At 35.3% G+C, this 25,032-nt stretch overlaps 1 protein-coding gene across 2 annotated transcripts in view; it reads right to left on the reverse strand.

Annotated features, from left to right (window-relative positions):
- Positions 1-25,032, reverse strand: part of CAPN7 (calpain 7) — a 122,489-nt gene that overhangs the window by 88,352 nt on the left and 9,105 nt on the right. For both annotated transcript variants that reach the window (XM_053714282.1, XM_053714283.1), the window contains exons 2-4: positions 23,245-23,353; positions 9,165-9,322; positions 6,562-6,629 (exon numbers count right to left, since the gene is read on the reverse strand). In XM_053714282.1, the coding sequence (XP_053570257.1) occupies positions 6,562-6,629; positions 9,165-9,322; positions 23,245-23,353 (335 nt within the window). The remainder of the gene's footprint in view (positions 1-6,561; positions 6,630-9,164; positions 9,323-23,244; positions 23,354-25,032) is intronic.

The following is a 25,032-nucleotide window of genomic DNA, read 5'->3' on the forward strand; positions in this document are numbered from 1 at the left end:
GTGGCAAGCATATAACTTTTCATGGTATGGAACACTATCCTCTATAAAAATGAATGTGCTACCAAGAATCTTATATTTATTTAGAACTCTTCCAATTAAGATTAATAAGCAGGATATAGACTCACTACAAGGAGCTCTCCATAGCTTCCTAAGAGACAAAAAACAGGCGAGAATTCCATCTCAAATCTTATCACGACACAGAAAATTGGGGGGGGGGTGGGATTACCTAACCTTTGTGATTACTACAAAGCTGCTAGGTTGGCTCAGACATCTTTGTGTGGCAGGAGAGATAAACATATCATTTGGCCAAATTTGGAAGCGGCACTGGGAGGGTTGGATTCCCCAGAAGATATCATATGGCACTGGGAGGCGGTGGGGGGGACACAGGGCGATGCCCTGCAATAACAAAGCTGTCGGCCCATGAATGGCATTTAGTAGCCAGGGCCTCTGGAATGTTTCCCATGAACTCCCTTCAAAAACCCCTAAGGTATTTAGTGACTGACGAATGTAGACCTAGTATCAATAAATGGGAGAACAAAGGATTCTATAGAGTCGCAGATATTATTAAAAAAGGAGTCCCCTTATCATTCTCACAACTAAGCCAACAGCTAGACCCGATCCCACTACGCTGGTTCCAATACCTACAGATTACCTCGGCTACGCGAGCTTATCTATCGGGATTTACCCTACAAGTCTCCACTACCTTGGAGAGATTAAGCGGTACAACTAAGAGACCGAAACATGCAATCTCACAGATATACTTAGAATTACAAAAGACTAGGTCTAAACCCAAACACTCTCTGATGCTTAGATGGGAATCAGACATGGGAATGGAATGGGAGCAGGGGGTTTGGGAGAGTGTACACTCTGATTCAAGTAAAAACCTACTGAGTGCTGACCTCAGAGAAAATATTATAAAAACCTCCTTTAGGTGGTACTTAACACCTATTCGGACGGCCCACTTAAATAGACTGGGTCCCGGTCTCTGCTATAGAGGGTGTAAAGACAGGGGATCATACCTACACATGTGGTGGGAATGTCCTAGAGTTAAAGAAATATGGGTCAAAATATCTGCACTTCTAAGCGACTTACTAGATGAGCACATAACCCTTGAAGCCTCCCATGCCTTACTACACGACAAAATACCTAGATTAAACAGACACATCAACGCATTTATTAGAATAGTATGCACTATAACTAGAACTAGTATAGCGAAATATTGGAAAATAGGTACCCCCGCATGGTCTGAAATCCTATCCAAAATCCGACAGACATACTCCTTGTATGAAACAGCAGCACACATACAAAACACGTCGGATTCATTCCAAAAAATTTGGTATTACTGGATACTTGGGGGAGAGGGGAGGAACATTTCAGAAAGGGATACCACGTGAGTGGGAGACGACTAGCCCAGTGAGAGAAACAGAGGGGACTGAGAGAAAGACCCTGTGAGAACGAGGGACACATAACAACTTATTATCGGGTAGGAATACTAGAGATAATTGATATATTTTGTATTTGACCATGTATACTTGTGAACAGGTGATAATTATTGTTTTTCATAGTTAATTATTTTGTATTTAGTATTTAGGGTTTCTATATTGTTTAACTTGGTGGGCGAAAGCTCACCTGACATCCTTTCTTAAAAAAGGACCGCCATCACTCTCCTTCTACATTTTGGAACTACACAAAGGTCTGTTCAGAAAGACCTATGGTTCTTTTCTTTTTTGTATTTACCACACATCAGAGACACATAACCACTCTTATGAACTCATACAGGAGACCATAACCCGATTGGATGAGTAAGATTCAAATGAAACAGCAACCTATGTGCAACTATCCCTGTTTGTCTTTACAGTCCTTAAATAGTTCACTAACAAATGAGAGTGTGGTTCTTGATCATGGTTAGATATCTCCGGGTGAAACACTACTAGACTTTGTATCTTTAAAGATGTAACCTGTAATAGATATCTGTATTCTCATTCAAGAAGGAGGCTAGATAATATATAAGGTAGAAAATCAGCCAATAGGATTTTTTCTACCTTAATTCCGATTGGCTGATGGAATTCTATCAGCCAATCGGAATTGAAGGGACGCCATCTTGGATGACGTCACTTAAAGGTACCGTCATTTAGTAAGAATACTCCGGATGAAGAGGATGCTCCGCGTCGGATGTCTTGAAGATGGACCCGCTCCGCGCCGGTTGGATGAAGATAGAAGATGCCGTCTGGATCAAGACTTCTGCCCGGCTTGGATGAAGACTTCTGCCCGGTTGGATGAAGACGTCTCCCGGTAGGGTGATCCTCAGGGGATTAGTGTTAGGTTTTTTAAGGGGGTATTGGGTGGGTTTTTAGAGTAGGATAGGTTGTGTGGGTGGTGGATTTTAATGTTGGGGGGGATCTGTATTTTTTTTTACAGGTAAAAGAGCTGATTACTTTGGGGCAATGCCCCGCAAAAGGCCCTTTTAAGGGCTATTTGTAATTTAGTGTAGGGCTTTTTTATTTTGGGGGGGGGCTTTTTTATTTTGTTAGGGGGATTAGATTAGGTGTAATTAGTTTAAAAATCTTGTAATTTGTTTATTATTTTCTGTGATTTAGTGGGGTTTTTTTTTGTACTTTAGATAATTTAATTTAATTTAGGGAATTAATTTAATTATAGTGGTAGTGTTAGGTGTAATTGTAACTTAGGTAAGGTTTTATTTTACAGGTACTTTTGTCTTTATTTTAGCTAGGTAGTTATTAAATAGTTAATAACTATTTAATAACTATTGTACCTAGTTAAAATAAATACAAACTTGCCTGTAAAATAAAAATAAACCCTAAACTAGCTACAATGTAACTATTAGTTATATTGTAGCTATCTTAGGGTTTATTTTATAGGCAAGTATTTAGTTTTAAATAGGAATAATTTAGTTAATAATAGTTATTTTATTTATATTTATTTAAATTATATTTAAGTTAGGGCGGGGTTAGGGTTAGATTTAGGGGTTAATAACTTTAATATAGTGGTGGCGACGTTGGGGGCGGCAGATTAGGGGTTAATAAATGTAGGTAGGTGTTGGCGATGTTAGGGACGGCAGATTAGAGGTTAATAAAATGTAACTAGTGTTTGCGAGGCGGGAGTGCGGCGGTTTAGGGGTTAATATATTTATTATAGTGGCGGCAATGTCCGGTTTGGCAGATAAGGGGTTCATTTTTTTTTTTAAGTGTTTGCGATGTGGGGGGCCTCGGTTTAGGGGTTAATAGGTAGTTTATGGGTGTTAGTGTACTTTTTAGCACTTTAGTTAAGAGTTTTATGCTACGGCATTGTAATGTAAAACTTTTAACTACTGACTTTAAAATGCGGTATCAGGCTTGACAGAAGAGGGTCTACCGCTCACTTTTTGTCAGACTCGTAATACCGGCGCTATGCAAGTCCCATTGAAAAAATAGGATATGCAATTGACGTAAGTGGATTTGCAGTATTTCCGAGTCTGGCCAAAAAAGTGAGCAGTACACCTGTACCTGCAAGACTCTTAATACCAGCGGGCATTAAAAAGCAGCGTTGGGACCGGCCAACGCTGCTTTTTAAGCCTTACGCAAGACTCGTAATCTAGCCATATGTTTGCTTTTCTGATAGAACACCGTAATAGTGCAAAACTGTCCCTGTGCTATCAGTTGTAACAATCATAGGTTCTCACCAAATGTGATACTAACACTAACTCACTAATGTACTAAACATTAAGTGCTATTGCTCCCTTCTGGAATCTGTATGATTAGACACTTGGGACCAGATTGGTGTATTTAAATGGAATAGTATTGGAACCAAATTAGAGAATATTTTTTAATAAATAGTAAACTGGGATGGTTCAATTAGATATGATCATTCAATAGGTGTATAACAACAGTATAATGTATGGATTGCATCTTATTGAACACTTGCTGGATTATTTATTTCATGACCAGTAGTGTTAGATGTCAGTACAAGCATTGGGGTGTATAATATCATCACCTCCTCTCACCACCTTGTTACTTACAGGGGTGTTAATACTACGTGCAAGTGATTATATTGCACACTGGCTATTCTGCTCTTGAGATCCTATAATATTCCCTAATCTGGTATATATAAATAAATAAATAAATAAAATGCATCATTTTATCATACCATCTCAAAGTGTTTAATGTCCCTTTAACCCTCAGTGATCCTTTGTTGCCTCAGTTTATGATGCTACTATGTAAGGTGTAGCATATCATTGTCAGGGTATGGCTGAGTGGCATTGGATATCACATAATTTAATATCTAATTTAGCTAATATCAACTATGAATTGATTTAGCTGCACTGTGAATGACACTAAAGCGGGCGGCATCGACCCCCCTCTTGTTCTGAAACACAAATTTCAAGAACAAACAAAGAGACATTTGGAGAACTCAGGATGTCACTCTACAGATGATCTTTCTTCTATGTAATAAAATTACCAGATAATGAAACCCTGGGGGGAGGGAGCCCAAGAGTCTGACTTACAGGAAAGGCAACTGCTCTGCATGCAAAAGTTAATTACCCCACGCTGAGTTCAAATACACAAAGTTCAGACGTCACGTCTCCATAGAATAGCAGAGAAATCTACTTTGAAACCTATGTCTTTTTGAAAGCATAAGAATCGGGATGATTTAAAATTTAAACAAATTATCTATATAGTTTTCAAATATTTAATATGTGCCTCAGACTGTCCAAATAAATTGTATAAATGTGTATTTATGGATCTGAGAGAAAATGCCTAGCAGTGGCATGTTGGATAAGTATTTGCTAAATTTAATAAGTAGCTATATAGTCAATTTAAAAATGTTTAACCAATTTGTTTCAAAATAACATTTTCTTTGTTTTTCCAGGAGTCTAATAATCATCGCAGAGGATAACCTGATGTGAAGATGAGGTTTCTAAATAAGTTACTATAAGTTAATATCATAGATTTTGAGCCCATGTCTTAAACACTGTTGAGACATGTATTAATAAATAACTATAAATGCTAATCTATATATGATATAAAATGGTGACTAGGAAATGAAATATATACCAGTATATCAAATGAACGGATATACAAAATAAGTAAGATAAACACATATATTTTATTGATTCTTACTACTAGTCCACTCATAAAAATGTAACTTTAAAGGCATCTTCTAAAATATTATAAGTAGTATATCATATTAAGTATGAAAATACTCAGGGTAAATAGTATAAAATAATCCCATATATATTAAACATATCATTTATCAATGCTAGAAATTATAGGTGTGTTTAATGAACATATTGAAGAATATCTGTATTTTCTGTGGCACTTTGATGGTGAAACAGTTTTTCTGTGTCTGTTGCCCCTAGTGGACTAAAACTGCTATGATAGCCAAACAAATGGACTGTTAAAACCCATACATTCCCAGTAAGCCAATGAGAGGTTCAGCTCCGAAGGGCCTATCAGAGACAAGCTTCGGTGGAGCATATCCAAAAGGTTCACCAATGATTAGAATAAAAAAAATGTGGGATTTATAATGTGATATATTCTCTTGCACTGGAAAAGAAATGGGTCTTTGCTGGAATTTTGACTGACTCACAACTGCTGCCTTTGGAACACAGTCTCTATAGAGCAAGACTGGGCCTAACTTTCTTTTTCCATAATTGCAAATATTTATGAAGTGAATGGATTTATCCGAAAAAGCTGAAAATTCTCATACTGGCTTATGTTGTAATGTATATGTTATAATTTTAATTATTTTAAAGCTAATACATTCATTGTTGCTACAGTTTAATTGAAGCTGGTAATTTAAAGAAGTACTTTGTATTTTAAATTTATATTCATAGTCCTGCGTAGTTTTGAACTAGTCACATTAATGCTAAATAATTTTATTTGATAGAAAATAATCTGGACTTTTATATTTATAAGTCATTCTTACTTATTGTAGTCAAATCTATATGGTGCTTATCAAGTTATTTGTAGCTATTGTTATATATTTTAAAATTTGTTTTATTGTGGCTATATAAGACCTTATTTCAGCTCAGATTAATTGGCATAGACATTGGCTGTTGCATTAACAATACACAATTTCTGATGGTTTGATTGGAATTATATAGAACCATTTGTGGTATTATAATAATCATGTATAATTGATTCATAATCTAGTTTCTACATAAATATAATTCAAGGTGTCTATATGGATAACTAATCTAGAACTAAGGAATAAATATTGAGTTTTAATAAATATATTGTTACGTATATACATTTTTATCGGTTGGCAACTGCTGAGATAAGTATTCCAACATTTTACTGGAGATCACTGCTGATATAATAATAAATGATATTGTAATCTAGCATATCCTAACATCATACATTATTTAAATTGTCTGATAGTACAGAGAATATGCACACTACAATAGACAATATATATGTATTATAATTTAATGTTCATATGGTCTTAATAATTTAAGCATTTGCTAATATATCTTATGCTAACAGTGTATGGATTTTGGAATCAGAGGAATTTATACTGAGATGAGACATTTAGCATCTTATGGCAATATGTTTAACTCACCTGTCTAACGCTTGTCTAGCCAGCTGTTTGAGTTTTGTTTGTAGGGTCTGATCTGTAGTTTCATTAGACTGAAAAAATGCAAAGCAATAAAAAAGATGAGTGAAACTAATGGGTATATTTATTGCTACCGGAAAGATAAAATGGTTTAATTATTTTTATTTATTTCCCCAAAGTTGTGAAAGTTTTTTAAAGAGGTGTTGCGTTTATCTCAAAGCTTAAAGAGCCAGTAGATTTTTGTACAGTAAGAGGAAGATATTATGCAAATTTAAAATTCAAAATGTTGTGCTTGCTCTGAAGTATGAAGCACTGCCGCCATTTTTACTGCACAGAGTTCTTGAATCCTTAAAGGGACAAGAAACCCAAACTTTTTTCTTTCATGATTTAGAAAGAGAATGCAATTTTTAACAACTTTCCCATTTACTTTGATTATTTAATTTGCTTCTTTCTCTTGTTATCCTTTGCCAAAATTTTTATCTAGGTAAGCTCAGGAGCAGCAAAGAACCTAGGTTCTAGCTGTTGGCTTCATGTAGATACTGATTGTCATTTGCTCACCCATGTGTTCAGTTAGAAACCAGTAGTGCAATGCTGCTCTTTCAACAAACGATACCAAGAGAATAAAGCACATTTGATAATAGAAGTAAATTGGAAAGTTGTTTAAAATTGTATGTTCTACCTAAATCATGAAATATTTTTTGGGGGTTTCTTGACCCTTTAATTTAGATTCTGGATACATATCTACATTTCTGAAAAGCTCAGAGAAGACACTGGAATTTGAAGTTTTTTTTAGCAAATAATAAAAAACATCCATTGCAGAGTTAGAGAGCTTTTAAAACCACTAACTTCCTTGTGGGATTCAAATCTCAGCACATTAAAATGTCAAGTTTCAGATATTGCAATAGTGAAGGAATGTCACAATTTCAGCATTTAAATGTCAAAGAAACTTATGACTAAGTGAATACAAAAGGTACAATGACTGTTTGACCTTTTCTGGTCAAACAAGAAACATGTTTTTAATAGCAAAGAAGAAAGATCTTCAGCAGATAACATTAAAATATATCTTTAAAAGGAGTAGACCAGGGGGTCAAAACAGTACAGAATTTCAGCATCTCTTAGCTTGATGTGTCCTGATCTAGACTCTTGATAAGTCCAATTTTACAATAGCCCATCATAGAAACATATCAAATATGTTTAGAAGCCAACTTTCTATACAAATAATCTTGACTTCTCAATTAGTATTTTACTTTAAAGGGACAGTTTACTCAAAAAATGTCTGCACTTTAATTTGTTCAAAATTATCTACTTTACCTGCTGGAGTGTATTAAATTGTTTACAAGTATTTCCATTACCCTTATATTGGCATTTTAAATAGTTTATTTAGCCATTAGTATCCCCACCCATCCTGAAAGTTTTGTGTTAACAGAAGCCAGTAGAAGAAATTACACTCCCAGTGGGTTATAGAAGAGATAAGGTAACCAAATTTTAATTTTCCATTGTTCTCTCCAAGTATTGGTGATTGGTTTATAGACAGATATAAGATAAAGAAGCAAGTATATGTACACAATGTGATAAAGTAATGAGATCTGATTATACCTACAAGCTCAACCCATTTTATAAGGTTGTGGCTTCAAAACACAAAATCAGCTCATTCATATACACAAATAAACATTAAACAAGCAAATCTCCTACATTTTATACTCTGCAGCTGGTAAAAAATGTAATTGGAAAACCTTTAAGGGAAAAACAATTTTATAGTATACTGTCCCTTTAACTCTGTTAAAAAAAAGGAGGAGTGAATCTATGTAAGTTTAATGTCTTAACAACTTAATTTTTTACTAGAAGCATTACATGTATATTGCAAATATGTTTCTATTCAAAGATGTAATGAATCTATGTGCATTTAAATTTTGACGAGAGAGAGAGAGAAAGAGAGAGAGAAAGAGAGAGAAAAAAGAGAGAGAGAAAGAGAGAGAAAGAGAGAGAAAAAGAGAGAAAAAGGAGAGAGAGAGAGAAAGAGAGAGAAAAGGAGAGAAAGAGAGAGAGAAAGAGAGAGAGAAAGAGAGAGAGAAAGAGAGAGAGAAAGAGGAGAGAGAGAGAAAAAGAGAGAAGGAGAAAGAGAAAGAAAATGAGAGAAAGAGAGAGAAAGAGAAAGAGAAAAAGAGAAAGAGAGAGAGAGAAAAAGAGATAGAAAGAGAAAAAGAGAAAGAGAAAGAGAGAGAGAGAGAGAGAGAAAGAGAGAGAGAGAGAGAGAGAGAAAAAAAGAGATAGATATTTATATACACACACTGTATGCAACCTTTCCTTGAAAATATAAAAACAAAAATGTAGAAAAGAGAAAAAAATATCAGGTACACCACCCAATTTATTTTACTAACTAGCCGGCTAAAATGTAAGCCAACATTAAGCTAAAATGAGCAAATAATATATTTTTTTCATTGTTTGCACATCAATTTATATTAAATAATGCAATTAATTTGTGGCTTGGATAGCTTAGGTAATATATATATATATATATAAATATGTTATTATATAAATTACAGAAACGTTATAATATTGCAAAGTATTACACTGCCCCCACTTTGTCAAGAACACTGCATATTACTTACCGTTGTGAGACACAGCTCTACTGCTTCTGTGTAAAGTTCTATTGCCTCTTCTGCGTTGCCTTTATCATCTTCATCAAATGCCTGAGTAACCAGAAAATGGGCTCGTTCTAAGTCCAACTGCTGCTTTGACTTCAGTGGGTCCACGTTATGTGCTTGGACTAATTGTATAGTGAACAAAATATGGATGTAAAACAGTTAACTTTGCTTTTTTTTTTTATTTATTACAAAAATATAAACATTTAAAATGGTCTCTTTCACACACGCACACACACATTCAAAATGCTGAGAGCTCTAGGTTCTCAGAAAAATTGTAATCATACCACTGTGTGTCTAATCCGTTAATATCTGTACATTTATGCATTCGCTTCTGTATGATGCGGTATGTATAGAGCAGAGGGAGGAAACACGTGTGTGATTAAAGGGAAAACTGCCACTGTCACCCCTGTGCTTGTAATGTTAGCAGGAGCTGCCAGATGTAGTGAGATCAGCCTCACTGTCCTATATGTATACATGCCACAAAAGGCTACAAGTATTTCTGACCATGAAAGGGTTAACACATACACTAATGGCTTATTCAGGCTGCAGATCTCTAGCTCCATGTGTATGGGAAGAGTGTGTGATAACTTACAAACTGCACGGATCTCCCTCCCCCTCTGTCCTCACAATGGAATTCTGAATACTTTACAAACAGCTTTTCTAAACGATTTCAGCAGGATCATCTTGTGTCTACAGAATTCTTACCGGGAGGACAGAGGGGGAGTGAGATCCGTGCCCAGTGTAAACAGTCAGGGAGAAACTGTGTTCTAAAATAAGTTGTCTACCACGTCACTTCCGGTGACGTGATTCAGCTGCTTGAGATTTGTGGCGCTCACTGCGCATGCACTAGCCCAACCTCCTTAAAACAGCTGATTTACACAGGTCGAGGAAATATATGGCACCACATTCCTTAACGCACGTTACTGGTTGCAAAATCAGACGGAACAAGCTGTCTGGCGCATTTTCTGGTTACAAAATTCGATGACAGACGGGTCGCAGAATCTGTACGCCACCACACAACAGCTGCAACGACTTGCACAGCTATTAACTCCTTATACTTAATCAACAAGTCCAGTCAGTCCCTTCAATGTGTAACAATCTGAGGGGGGGGGGGGGAGTATTTAAAGTTATCTATTTTTGCGAATAAGAAAAGATGATTGACAGAGGGTGTCTGAGACTCACTCCCTCAGATTGTTACACAGTGAAGGGACTGGCTGAACTTGTTAACTGAGTATAAGGGGTTAATAGCTGTGCAAGTCGTTGCAGCCATTGTGTGGTGGTGTACAGATTCTGCGACCTGTCTGGCGCACTTTCTGGTTACAAAATCCAATGACAGACAGCTTGTTCTGTCTGATTTTGCAACCAGTAACGTGCGCTCAGTGTGGTGTGACATATTTCCTCGATCAGCTGTTTGTAGGAGGTTGGGCCTCTAGCGCATACGCAGTGAGCGCCACAAACCTCCAGCAGCTGAATGTGTCCACCGGAGGTGACGTGGTGGACACATTCCTATGGTAGACAACTTATTTTAGAACACCGGCCGAGGTGAGGGGTTGTAATTTACATGTATTATCTATTACACAGACAGCTCCAGCATGGGGGCTGGCTGTAAGGACACTAGCTAGGGAGTGTAGGAAAAAAGCCTTGTTCTGAAGCTAGTGGGTATTACGTACGTATTCTTATTCAGTCAGAGGATTGCAAACTTTAGCATCATTTTTAGAAGCTTTAGCACCAAAATTGCTTATACATGTGAAATGCAAACTTTATCTTCTTTGAATTCTTTATTCAAATAGCCCATATTGTTTTGTGTGTATAATGTCCCTTTAAGCCATTTATAAACAATGGATAAACGTTTCAATGAAAATAGAGGATAAACATTGCACACAACATCGTCCTCATATTTCATTCAAATCATATTGCGAGGCCTAAGAAAATGAATACAGCACTTCAATGTTCCTTATAAAACTCAGGTAGAAGTAAGCTTTTTGCGCGCTCATATTACAAGTTGAGAGTAAACTGTTTTCGCTCGCTTGCGCGCTAACCCAATGACTGCAAAAAGCCAAACTTAGGATATTGCGATTGCGTTAATGTATAACCCATAGAAGTCAATAGAGTGAAAAAAGTGGGGGGAAAACACCCTACTCTCGAGCAAATATGATCGCATATTCTCAAGTGCGCTAACCGGACATGAAACTATGAATATTTCACATTCCAATGTTCTTCACATACAAAAATATGACCTATTTATTCATAAATACATATGTCTACATATATCTGATAGTATTTTTGTACAATATAAATCTATACACATGATTATATATAGGTATAAATATATACAGATAGATTATATATATATATATATATATATATATATATATATATATATATATATATATATATATATATAGAATATATCTATGTGTTTATATGTATACACAAGTATTTATGTGTCTGTAAAGAAATACATATATACATATATACACATAAATACATATGTACACACACACACACACATTGATTATATATATATATAAATAAATATATATATATATATATATATATATATATATATATATATATATATATATATATCTCACACATATACATCTTTAGACATGTATATATGTATGTATCACTATGTTAAAGCCCTTTGCCTGCCTTTTTTTCCTAACACCAGAGACCTTCTATCTTTGAGCCCTTATAATTTTTTGGGCAATTTTGTTTTTTTAAATAATTTTTATTAGATAGATAGTGTTATTATGAGCGTAACTGTACTTTGTAATGTATTTTTGAAGTGTTTTGTGACACTTTTTTGTTTTGCAAGACAGTTAACCAGAGCTCTGAGGACGTGCTATCCCGATGAGAGTTAACTTCAATTGCAGTCAAGCAATAGCGTTTACTTTCAATTTGTAATACAAGTGAAAAACCTGACACGCACAAACACCTGCGATAAACCCCTTTTCACTTGAGCATAGCTGTTAGGGCTCCACTCGTAATCTGGCCCTTAATGTTTTAGCTAATTGTAGGTGGAATATAAAATGTGTGTTCCTTGTTTTTATTAAAGCAAGCCTTCTCTGTAAAAAGAAAATTATAAAAAAAAATATGTTGCCTGATTCTAAAAATAGCTGTTTTATTGTATGAATACATTAAATACTGTGTCCCATCTTTTAAATTTATCATAACCAAAAATGTATCCCTCAGCATTATATTAATTTGACATGCCTAGCCAGAGATCAAAGACATCCTATAAGATAATAGTCTAGCAAAGCTTTCTTTTTTCTAACAGTAAAGATTAAAGCTTTAGTCATTTTATTTAAAAATTCTTTCTATTCAGCATTTACTTTTGTAGTGTTTTGTTCTAAAATTGTGAGAGTAATATTCAATTCAACTCTTAACCTATGGCTCTTATTTTCTACTACCATAGACCCATTTTTTTGGCCAATAAATACTGAAAATAATTAAAAGATTGGTTCTTCAGCCTAATCGTGTTTAATTTGTACTTTAGTGAGGGTATATAATAAATAGTAAAAATTAACAACTCTCTGCAATGCATTGCTAGCATTACATTACAACTATCTTAAAGGGATATTAAACCCCCAAAAAATCTTTCATTATTCAGATAGAGAATATAATTTAAAAAAAGTTTCCAATTTATTTCTATTGTCATATTTGCTTCGTTCTCATGTAATTCTTTGTTGAAGGGATACCTAGATAGGTATCGTGCACATGCCTGTGGCACTGCATGACAGGAAATAAAGCTGCCATCTAGTGCTCCTGCTAATGTATAACATTGCTGCAAAACTACTGCCATATAGTGCTGTAAACACGTAAATTGGAAAGTTGTTTAAAATTGTATGTTCTACCTGAATCACAAAAGAAAAAAAATTGTGTTTTATGTCCCATTAATGCTTATTTTTTACTAAATAATTTACCTTAAAGGGACAGTCAAGTCCAAAAAAAACTTTCATGATTCAAGGGCATGTCATTTTAAACAACTTTCCAATTTGCTTTTATCACCAATTTTGCTTTGTTCTCTTGGTATTCTTAGTTGAAAGCTAAACGTAGGCGGTTCATATGCTAATTCTTAGACCTTGAAGACCGCCTCTTATCTAAATGCATTTTGACAGTTTTTCACCACTAGAGGGCGTTAGTTCATGTGTTTCATATAGATAACATTGAGCTTATGCACGTGAATTTACCGAAGAGTGAGCACTGCTTGGCTAAGATGCAAGTCTGTCAAAATAACTGAAATAAGTGGGCAGGCTGCAGAGGCTTAGATACAAGGTAATTCCAGAGGTAAAACATATTATTATAACTGTGTTGGTTATGCAAAACTGGGGAATGGGTCATTAAGGGATTATCTATCTTTTAAAAAAATAAAAATTCTGGTGTTGACTGTCCCTTTAATGATACATTAAACACCTCTTGTTTTTGTGTAAAAATTGTGCTTCATCATTGCTCTCTAGAGATGCCAAAAAGCGAAGTCTGTAACACAAGTTTTCTTTAAACGCTGTTAATCACCTAAACCAGCTATTTATTTGGAGCATTATGAAATAAACTAGGTTACAGAATTTACTTTTAGCATCTCTAGAAATCGTGGTGGTAAAAATTAAATTTGTACACAAAAGCAAGAAGTGTTTAATGTCCCTTTAATTTAAGGAACTCCATTGTTTGCATGTTCAGTCACTCATCCGGCTTGCTGAAGGCTTCATTCTTCTTCATACCGTCCTAACAGCGCTGGGCTTTAATGCCGTTAGAATGACATGGAGCGCCCTACCCTATATGGCGTCCTGCATCTTCCCCCTTTGACGCAAGCAAGAATCGGACTGGGTTCGTGCCTAGCAACGTATGCAATCCCCAATGATCTGATCCTGGCCTTGAAATCACGCGATAGCATCGACAATCGCAGGATTTCATTTTTACAGCAAGTGTTTATATCGGAACTTTGTTCCCATCTAAGCACTTGTACTCCAGCATGAAGGGGTTAAGGTGGACTGATCAGTCAACCAAATGCCTAACAGACTACAGGGGCACATTCCCACAGACAAACAAATGAGTCCCTTAGCATCATGTAAAAAGATGCATTTTTGTAAATACAATTCAGTATTTAGATAGCAGTAATGAAATCCATGTAATACACTACATATATAGAAACATCATTTTGATGGCAGATAAGAACATAGATCCAAAACATCTGCTCACATTTCCTATAAAGTGTAAGCTTAATTAGTTTGTAGGATAGCCTTATACTTATCCCAGGCAGTCTTGATTTAGGTGGGAGAAAAAGAAGGCCTAGTTATCTTAAAGGGACACTGAACCCAATTTTTTTCTTTCATGATTCAGATAGAGCATGCAATTTTAAGCAACTTTCTAATTTACTCCTGTTATCAAATTTTCTTCGTTCTCTTGCCATCTTTACTTTAAAAGCAGGAATGTAAATCTTAGCAGCCAGCCCATTTTAGGTTCAGCACCATGGATAGCGCTTGCTTATTGGAGGCTTACATTAACACACCAATAAGCAAGCATAACCCAGGCTCTCAACCAACAATGGGCGGGCTCCTACAGATCACATTCCTGCTTTTAAATAAAGAAAGCAAGAGAACGAAGAAAAATTAATAATAGGAGTAAATTATAAAGTTGCTTAAAATTGCATGCTCTATCTGAATCATGAAATAAAACATTTGGGTTTAGTGTCCCTTTAAGCCCTGGGTACTCCAAGACGACTCTCCTATAAAATGTTATCTAGCCCTCCAAGCTGAATAATGTGTGTATGAACAAGATAGCACGTTTTCACTAATGTCAAAATAATAATATCTATCTTCATGAAGCAAATATTTACTGACAGAGATGCAGGAAATTAAAAATTGCAGTAAACCATTTAATTATTTGTGTGTATATGCGCACGCCTGCGTGTCTGTACGATAACACATATATGACTTCACCATGTTTCCAGGCAAATATCTGCAGGTGTGAACAAAACAGTTTAGCTGATGAAATCATTGGAAATTTGAAGATTTGTTTACGTCAGAATGTGATATATTTTTATTACAACTAGCAGTATTGCTAAATTGTGCTTGCTGGCTCTCTGTGGGAATAAAAAAATCCAATATGGCTCCTTGATACTTCTAGTTCCCATAACTACTGACACTCACTGATCATGTAAAAAAATATTGTTTTTTCCACTATATTTGAAAATACAAAGGTTACCTTTAGTATTAAAAATATATGGACATTTTGAAGCTGTATCAGATAATTGGTATTAAAATGTAAAAATTGTTAATCAGTAATGAGTAACTGTAGTATTGGCACATCTTCAAAGAGTTTGGATGTCCCTGAATTATAACAACACAAATTAGGACACTCTATACTTTTGATTTATGGTTCCATCAGTTTATCACATTCATTTATATCTGTGTAGAAAATGCTCATTTGTTTAAACCCCAGCCCAAGCATGAATACATAGGTAAATATTCAGCACACAGACGGCTTGTGCACGGCATGCTCTGCTGAGGAATGGCTTATGCAGCGTAAAACTATGTGCCAATCATCCAATTGCTATGGAAAATATTTGGCATCAGAGCTGCTTGGTTAACATGCCTGGGATAACTTACACTTTTTATGTAAAGACATAGCACAGACCAGCTGAACTCTTGGCTAATAATATCTTTCAGTCCAACACTTTAAAGGGCCATGATACCCACATTTTTTCTTTCATGATTTAGAAAGATAATGCATTTTTAAACATATTTCTAATTTACTTCTATTATCTAATTTGTTTTATTCTCTTGATATTCTTTGCTGAAAAGCTTAGTAGCTGCTGATTGGTTGCTGCACATAGAAGCCTCATGTGATTGGCTCACCCATGTGCATTGCTTTTTCTTCAAATAAGGATATCTAAGAAATGAAGCAAAATAAATAATAGAAGTAAATTGTAATGCTGTTTAAATTTGTATGTTCTATCTGAATCATGAAAGAAAGATTTTGGGTTTAGTGGCCCTTTAAGTTTAAGATTGTGCTGAAAAAGTGAGGAAATCACACATCTTTTGCAACAATACAGTTACATTATCAGACAGCTTTACATATAGATTCAAATGATAAAACTCTATGACCCCATGTACTCACTCAGGAACCTGTCTGATCCTATTAACAGCAAGTGTACCCTGTGCACATGCTCAAACCTGCACAAGGGCTGTAACGCAGCCTCTGCTGCTCATTATATGGAGCTCAGTATGTCTATATCACTGATAATAAAGTGGGTGAATCAGTTATAATCCCAATTTTTCACCATCTGTATGAGACGTTAGCAATAAAGTGATTGGGACAAATAAAACACGGACAAAAGTATTCTTTACATACATACATACATACATTTACAATATAATAAATATGTACAAAAGTGTGTGTACATAGATAGATTTTCATCTTTCTTTCACTACTCAATGCAGCACTTTGAAGACCTTAAATGGTGATAATATTACAGAGAAAGATAAAATAAAGGACACATTTAGCCAATGAAAAAGCTAAATTTGAACAAGCTGGAAACAATGACCAATCATAATAGCCGGAATGACCATACTGTCCACTGAGCACCCCAACCTTCTCAATCTTTTGCTGTTCAGCAAACAGATAAGTGCTCTCTGTGTTCTTACTAAAAAAATACTCATTGTTAAATTTAAATTGTTATTTTCATCATATCTGTCTTTTTTCCCCATTTACTTTTTATGTTCATATTTTCTGAATATTTATTTTACTTGTCTTCCATTTGGTCTTTCTTTAGCCCCATGGATCTTCACAAAGATCCTAAAAACAATTGTAGCCTGGTTAAGACTTTGAGGACTTCTAATAATTTATTTAGACAATATTCTTCTGATGAACCAGAATCCTTTAAACCTCAAAAAGCAATTACATATTACAGTTCACTTGTTCCAAAACCTAAGTTTTCTAATAAACAAAGAAAAATCTATTCTCACTCCAATTAAATCCTTAATCTATCTAGGTTTTCAAATAAATACCGAAACATCCACTTTAAGTCTTCCTCTATAAAAAAGTAGATAATATCAAGAAAGAAATCTCCCGTACCCTTTCCAAAAAGACTGTCCCTTTAAGATTAATAGCCAGAATAGTATTGTTACTCTCATCCTCTATTCAAGCTATATTTCCAGCCCCCTTCATTAGAACTCCAAAGATGAAGGATCTCTCATCTCTAGAAAGGTTTTTCCTATTTTCAACATATTCCCTTATCTTTAGAAGCCAAGAAGAACTCTTGTGGTGGCTCTCACTTGGAAGCAGCAGCAATATATGCCTTTCTCCAGTCTTGGCCCCCATAAAATGCTTATGCATCCCCCCCCCCCTTTTCGATGATTTCTCAAACGATTTTGATTGTAGATCTGGATCCCTTTTTAGTAGATATCTCAAATTCTAAATTACTTATCCTCCCTCTTCGATTTAGGTTTAGCATACAGATCTATTAATGTTGCCCGTTCTGCAATTTCCTCTAAACACAAAATGATCGATAATGCTCCTGCGAGTTAACACCCTCTAATAAGCAGACTCTTTAAAGCTATCAGACTCAAACGTCGTCCTATTCCTAAATATAATTCCTTTTGGGATGTAGATTTGATTTTCTCCCTTTTTACATCTTGGCCCTCTAACGAACTTCTGTCCTTAAAGGGCCACTAAACCCAAAATCTTTCTTTCATGATTCATATAGAGAATGCAAATTTAAACAACATTACAATTTACTTCTATTATTTATTTTGCTTCATTTTTTAGATATCCTTAGTTGAAGAAAAAGCAATGTACATAGGTGAGCCAATCACACAAGGCTTCTATGTGCAGCAACCAATCAGCAGCTACTGATCATATCTAGATATGCTTTTCAGCTAAGAATATCAAGAGAATAAAATAAATTAGATAATAGAAGTAAATTAGAAAGATGTTTAAAATTGCATTCTCTTTCTAAATCATGAAAGAAAAAATGTGGGTTTCATGTCCCTTTAAAACTACTTACTTTTAAACTCACTCTTCTCCTATGTCCCATACCTTTTCATAGATTCTCTGACGTTAAAGCTATAGACTTTAACTATAAACACTTCTCTCCTTAAAGGGACATGCCACCCACATTTTTTCTTTTATGATTTAGAAAGAGAATGCAATTTTAAACATCTTTCTAATTTACTTATATTATCTAATTTGTTTTATTCTCTTGATATTCTTTGATGAAAAGCATATCTAGATATGCTCACTAGCTGCTGATTGGTTGCTGCACATAGAAGCATCGTGTGATTGGCTCACCATGTGCATTGCTTTTTCTTCAACTGAGGATATTTAAAAAATGAAGCAAAATAAATAATGGAAGTAAATTGTAATGTTGTTTAAATTTCTATTCTCTATCTGAATCATGAAAGAAAAATTTTGGGTTTAGTGGCCCTTTAAGGAGTGACTTTCCTTTTGTCTTGAAGAACTAAAACTTTTTATTCCAATATATTCTATCCATACTTAACTTCCAAACCGTCTCTATGTGTTGTCAAATGTCTCAAACAATATGAACTTAAAAACACCTTCTCTAAGAATTCCTTCTGAATCTCAACTCTTGATCTCTTTCATTCTATAGCTAGGTGGGTTAATTGGGTTATGAAAGAAGCATGCATAAATTTGTCCTTTTCTGCTCATTCTATAAGAGGATCTGCATCTTTCAAAGCATTTTTCTTAAATCTGCTCCTCTTCAAGAAATTTTAAATGCAGCAGATTAGTCCTCTGACTCTATTTTCAAACAAATTTACTTCAAACCCATACAATATTTAAATTTATTTAATTAAACTGCTTTGAACAAGCAAATAGAAAGTCTCTGGTCTTGTAATAAAAAGCAGATTATCCTAGCTTGTGAAGGAGTAATCTAGATTTTATTAAAGACACAGAGACGAATATTTTCCCACTTCTGTATCACCCACCATTTTAATCATGTCTTAATATTTATTATGATTTATTTCAGTTACCATCTAACCAGGATGATTTACAGCAAACAGGCTTTGTTCCAGCAAGGTCAATCCTTTCGTCCCAACATCAATCAAGATCCATCAGACCCTTCTTATTAAAAGTTCTATACAAGTTCATCTGGATTTTCTGCATTGAACTTTTATTTTTATGACTGTTTTGTCTCAGTTCCGTTATTTCAAAGTTTTACTTCATGAGCAACCAAAAAAAAAAGAGGAGGTTGAGTTGCTCAGTGGACAGTATATGGTCATTCCGGCTATTTTGATTGGTCATTCTTTTAAGCTTGTTCAAATTTAGCTTTTTCATTGGCTACATTTGTTTGCGCTTTATTTTATATTTCTCTGCAAAATTATCACTTTTTTAAGTGAAGGTTAAGTTACCTGTATCACAAACTCAAATTCAATTCTATTTGCCAAATAAATATGAGTCTCATTCATCATCTTCTTCACATTGAACGCTTTTCAAAGTTATCGCTGTATGAAATCGCAATTTTAATGTAATCCAAATCAACCCGTTTTTTTTTTTTATTATTATTTGATCACGTTCTCAAAAGCACCAATTGAAAATCTGGCCATTAAGCGGCCGTCGATCTACGTCACCCGCCTCATATTTTAAATGTGCATGCGCTGCTGTCTTATCCTCCGTTTAGGTCTCCAAGCGTGCTCCTGTTTCGATATGTTGCAAGCAAACTGTGTTTACCGCATGCACATTAATGATTTAGACTGAATAGTATCGCATGCGCAGTAGTTGGTTCACATCAGCGTTTCACGCATGCGCAATAGTTTGAATCGTTGTGAAGGCACTTGGGAGATGTGTATAGAGCGGGTGGGACCGCTCTATACGTAACATCAGAGATAACACGTAAGTAGAGGTGGGGAGGAGTTTGGACGGAAATGGTAGGAAAATTAATATATATTCTAAATATTGAAATTCATAAATTAGATGATAAAAATAAACTTAGCGACCATCTTAATGTGCTATTAATGAATGCATTTATCTATTCAAAGCATTAAAACTTTACCTTCACTTTAAGGTCTTGAAAAGTGTTGCATTGAGTAGTAAAAGAAAGATGAAATCAAAATATTCGTATGTGTCTTTAATAAAATCTAGATTATTCCATCACAAGCTAGGATAATCGAAATTTATAATAATATCAAGTCTGCACTCTTACCAAAAGCAGTATTAACTTGCAAGGCTGCAATTTAACCAAGATAACATAACCCCACAAAACATGCACTCAGTAGACTTTAATGTGCAATGAATATTCATGTAAGAAGTCTGTCGATAGTAATCTCATGCTTGCAGACTGCTTTCAGTGGTGTCTGGAGCTGCTGACAGTGACAAACTATTATTATGGAAATGGTTAATCAGCTTAGTTATGTCTGTAGGAGCTTTTTTCTTCCATCAGCACAGACTGATCATAGTCTATTACAGGGATGGCCAAATGGAGGACATGGGCCACATGCACCTCACAACACTAGTTTTCACAGCCTCCAGGAAAAACAGAATGAATATTATGTGCCAGATCGTCTGGGGTTGTCATGTTCCTTGTTCAGTGGAGGACTGCCTGGTATTTCGGGGCTAGAGTGACCTTATTTGGCAGGGTCAGACTGATATACTTCAGGAAAGTTGTCATCTGTGAAAAGCATAACTGGGTTAGAAGAGGCTGCTCCTAGGTGGTAACTTGCAATAGAACACGTAACTGAGCTGTTGTTTGTTCCTGGTAGAGCGCTTCTCTCTTGGTATGCCATAGTTTTTGTAGCACAAGGAAAAGTGGAACTACATTTTGGAAGTAAAAATAAATTTTTAAATGGGACAAGACTTAGCCAAACAGAGGAGGAAAGGGATTTGGGAGTAGTAATAGATAACAAGCTAAAGATGGGTGCACAATGCAGGCTAGCGGCTTCGAAGGCTAATAAGATACTAGCATGTATTAAAAGAGGCATTGATTCAAGGGAGGAAAGCATAATTCTGTCACTATATAAAGCCCTGGTAAGACCTCACCTTGAGTATGGAGTGCAGTTCTGGGAACCGATCGCAAAAAAAGATATTGCAGAACTAGAAAAAGTTCAGAAAAGGGCCACAAAACTAATAAGGGGATAGGAGAATTTAACCTATGAGAAAAGGCTAGCCAAACTGGGTCTGTTTTCTTTAGAAAAAAGGCGCTTGAGAGATGACATGATTACTTTATATAAATATATTCAAGGTCCATATACAGAGATGGCAGAAGCTCTGTTTATTCTAAGAAAATTGTTTGACAAGAGGTCACAATTTAAGGATGGAGAAAAGGAGATTTAATCTCCTGCAACAGAAATGTTTTTTCACTGTAAGAGCAATAAAATTGTGGAACTCATTACCAAAGGCGGTAGTGAATGCCAATACCATAGATACATTTAAAAATAGTCTGGATACATTTCTGTATATAAACAAAATTCATGAATATGATTGCTAGTATTAAATGGATCACCTTTTAGTGGGGTTATTTAAGTTTAACTGGAGCTTTTTGTAAGTATTTTAGATTTGTATAGGTTGAACTCAATGGACTTCGGTCTTTTTTCAACCTTATCTACTAGGTTACTATTTTACTAAATTAAAAATACTTTGGGGATTACTGGTAGGTGGGCAAACAATGCGGTTGCAACTCAAGGGTCCCCTGGAAAGGAAAACAGCAGATAGAAGGCACCTTGTGACCTTACCTAAATGAGGCCCTGATCCAGATGATCATTGGGTAGTTTTAGGAAATATATTATTATTTGTGCGTTTAATAGCCATAAATGTATATTCAGGCTTCTAAAATACTGATCTGCAGTCCCGTGTGTTAGGAAGTTCAGCATTAGTGGTCTAATTGCTCTTTTGGTCTTTTCTATAAATAAACAACATTTGGCACAATAAACAGGTTTGAATTTATGCAAAACTAATTTGATGGATTTACACAATATATGCTTTATACACACACATAAATATATATATATATATATATATATATATATATATATATATTTATATCTCAAAATTTCATCAAGGGCAAGGACATGATATTCCTCTAGGGCTATAAGGACCCCATTAGTGCTTAGACTGTTACTTCTGAGAGGGTAAACAGGGCAGAGAGAGATTGGAGAGGAAAAATTAAAGTAGATAAAGAGATATCGTTAAGAAAGAGGGGGGGGGGGGAGAGAGAGAGAAAGAGTGTAAAGAGAAGCTAAGGCCTGATAGAGAAGGGAAGGGTAAAAAGATAGTTTGGAGAGATGAGGGAGTAGAGATAGATAAGAGTTATAAAACAATTTTTTCCAGGTCTGCTATGACCTCACATTAAATGTCAACACTCTGCTATCTCTCAGTTCAACTTCCTTTTTCTATCCAGCTGTTGTATTCCCCAAAATCCTAGGTGATGTTGCTAATTGCTATGCACTTATTTTTATTAAGTTATTTCTGTATATAGCATTATTTAATTAATTCTATAAAATAAAAACAATAATAAAAAAATAAAAAAAAAAACTACTGCACAATAAGGTTTTTCACATTGGCTAAACATATGCAAAGGGGGGGGGGGTCAAAAGTGGCAAGTAACACTTTGGACTGGCTAGTACCTTAGAGCGTGACATTTTGGGCCCTGTTATACACACACACACATTATATATATATATATATATATATATATATATATATACATACACATATACATATAGACACACACACATACATACATACTCAAATGGAATAGGCACTCCAAAAATTATATTCACCAAGTCCTTGTATTCAAATAGTTAATTCATGAAGACTCAGCTTTTGTATTTCAACTCAATATTTTATTGCAGTGAGAAAAGCCCAGGTGTGGGCTGAAACGTCGGATATGCTCGCTGCAATAAAATATTGAGTTGAAATACAAAAGCTGAGTCTTCATGAATTAACACATCCGGAACCTCAGAATGTACATACACAGCAAAAGAACACAAAACCACGTGAGGACTGGATAGGTGCAAAACAATTGCTTACCACTATTTATTGAGCAATCATATTATACAAGCACAAAAGGATACAGTTCAGATATTCTCACCTGCATTATACAATGCTTCTACTCTCTCCAAGTACTCGTTTACTTTGTCTTGTATGTTTTCAAGTGTTGAACCAGCCATACCAGCGTAAATCAAAGCTTGTGCTGCTTCCTGGGGGGGGGGAATACATAAACAAAATAAAAAATAAAAATTATATATTTATTTACTGCAATATAAACACATCCATGACAGGTTTATCCTCATTCCTAGATAACTGCACCCACAATGTAAAGGAGCCACATATCCAGTAGGGTAGGTAGCGATTTGCATTGCATGCTGTTAGAATAAACATTTTTCAAAAAGTCCTGAATGTCCAGGTATAAAATGTTAAAGGGATGATTTTCTTTTATGATTCAGTCAGAGCATGAACTTTTTAAAAAAACTTTCCATTTTACTTCTATTATTTGACTGACTTTGTTCTTCTGGCATCCTTTGTTGAAAAGTATACCTAGGTAGACTCAGGAGTGGCAACACACTACTGGGAGCTAGCTGCTGAATGGTGGCTGCACATATATGGCTCTTGTCATTGGCTTACCCGATGCATTCAGCTAGCTCCCAGTAGTGCATTGCTGATTCTTCAACAAAGGATACCAAGTGAAAAAAACAAATGTGATAGACGTAAATTGGAAAGTAGTTTAAAACTGTATGCTCTGAGTAATGAAAGAAACATTTTGGGTTAGATGTCCCTTTAATATCAGTTCTATGTTGGTTGGTGTTAACCAGTCAGCTGCTGTACTGTACATGATTGCATGTTAATTCAAAAGTAAAGGAATCTTCACGTTTTATACTGTTCAATTTTTTCATGCTTGCTTCATTCAGGGAGACGTCCCTGAAACTTAAATGTGATATATAATTCGATATGATTATGTGGATACTATTGCAATAATTGCACATTAAATACTGTTTTTATTTTTTAACAAATACATAGGGGCCAATTTATCAAAGGTCTTGCGGACATGATCCGACAGTGCGGATCAGGTCCGCAAGACCTCGCTGAATGCGGAGAGCAATACGCTCTCCGTATTTAGCATTGCACCAGCAGCTCACAAGAGCTGCTGGTGCAACGCGGCCCCCTGCAGACTCGCGGCCAATGGGCCGCCAGCAGGGAGGTGTCAATCAACCCAATCGTACTCGATCGGGTTGAATTCCAGCGATTCCTGTCCGCCTGCTCAGAGCTTCACAACTGCTGTTTCTGGCGAGTTTGAATACTCGCCAGAAACACGGGCCCACAGTAAATGGGCCCCATCGTATCATTTTAAGCAGAATACTAACTTCTAAAGTGTCAGCTGTATAAGAGCCCTTTTTAATTTTGAATTCTACACATTTCTAACACCCATAAGCCAGTGAGGAGCTTATATCAAAAAGAGGCTAAGTCACCCCCTGCGCCTCCCTTTAACACTTTGTAAATTCTGCACATTAATAAATCCTGGGAAATGTCTATTATGCACAAGAAAAATACATAAAAAGAATGTTTTACATGAAAAGCTGTTTATTTTGGTTTTATAACAAACAGAGATAACCAAACTATGATACAAATTACAGTGCCCTCTTTAAGACGTAGCAAATAACTAATGTCCTTTTAAATGAATTAACAAGCTTGGCTTTTTAGCAAAGGAAAAATTGTAACCTGTAAAATAAACATATGCAAGGTCAAAGTATATATTTAAGTACATATTTTAAAAGCAAGATCATAGGTGTTTTGGTAAAGGAAGTGATCACAAAAACATAAATACATTATGACTCATACCGCTATCGTGATTCATATATTTTGTGTATCCCTCTAGTTTTAT

Source organism: Bombina bombina, chromosome 5, assembly GCF_027579735.1.
Source record: "Bombina bombina isolate aBomBom1 chromosome 5, aBomBom1.pri, whole genome shotgun sequence".
Classification (NCBI taxonomy): domain Eukaryota; kingdom Metazoa; phylum Chordata; class Amphibia; order Anura; family Bombinatoridae; genus Bombina; species Bombina bombina.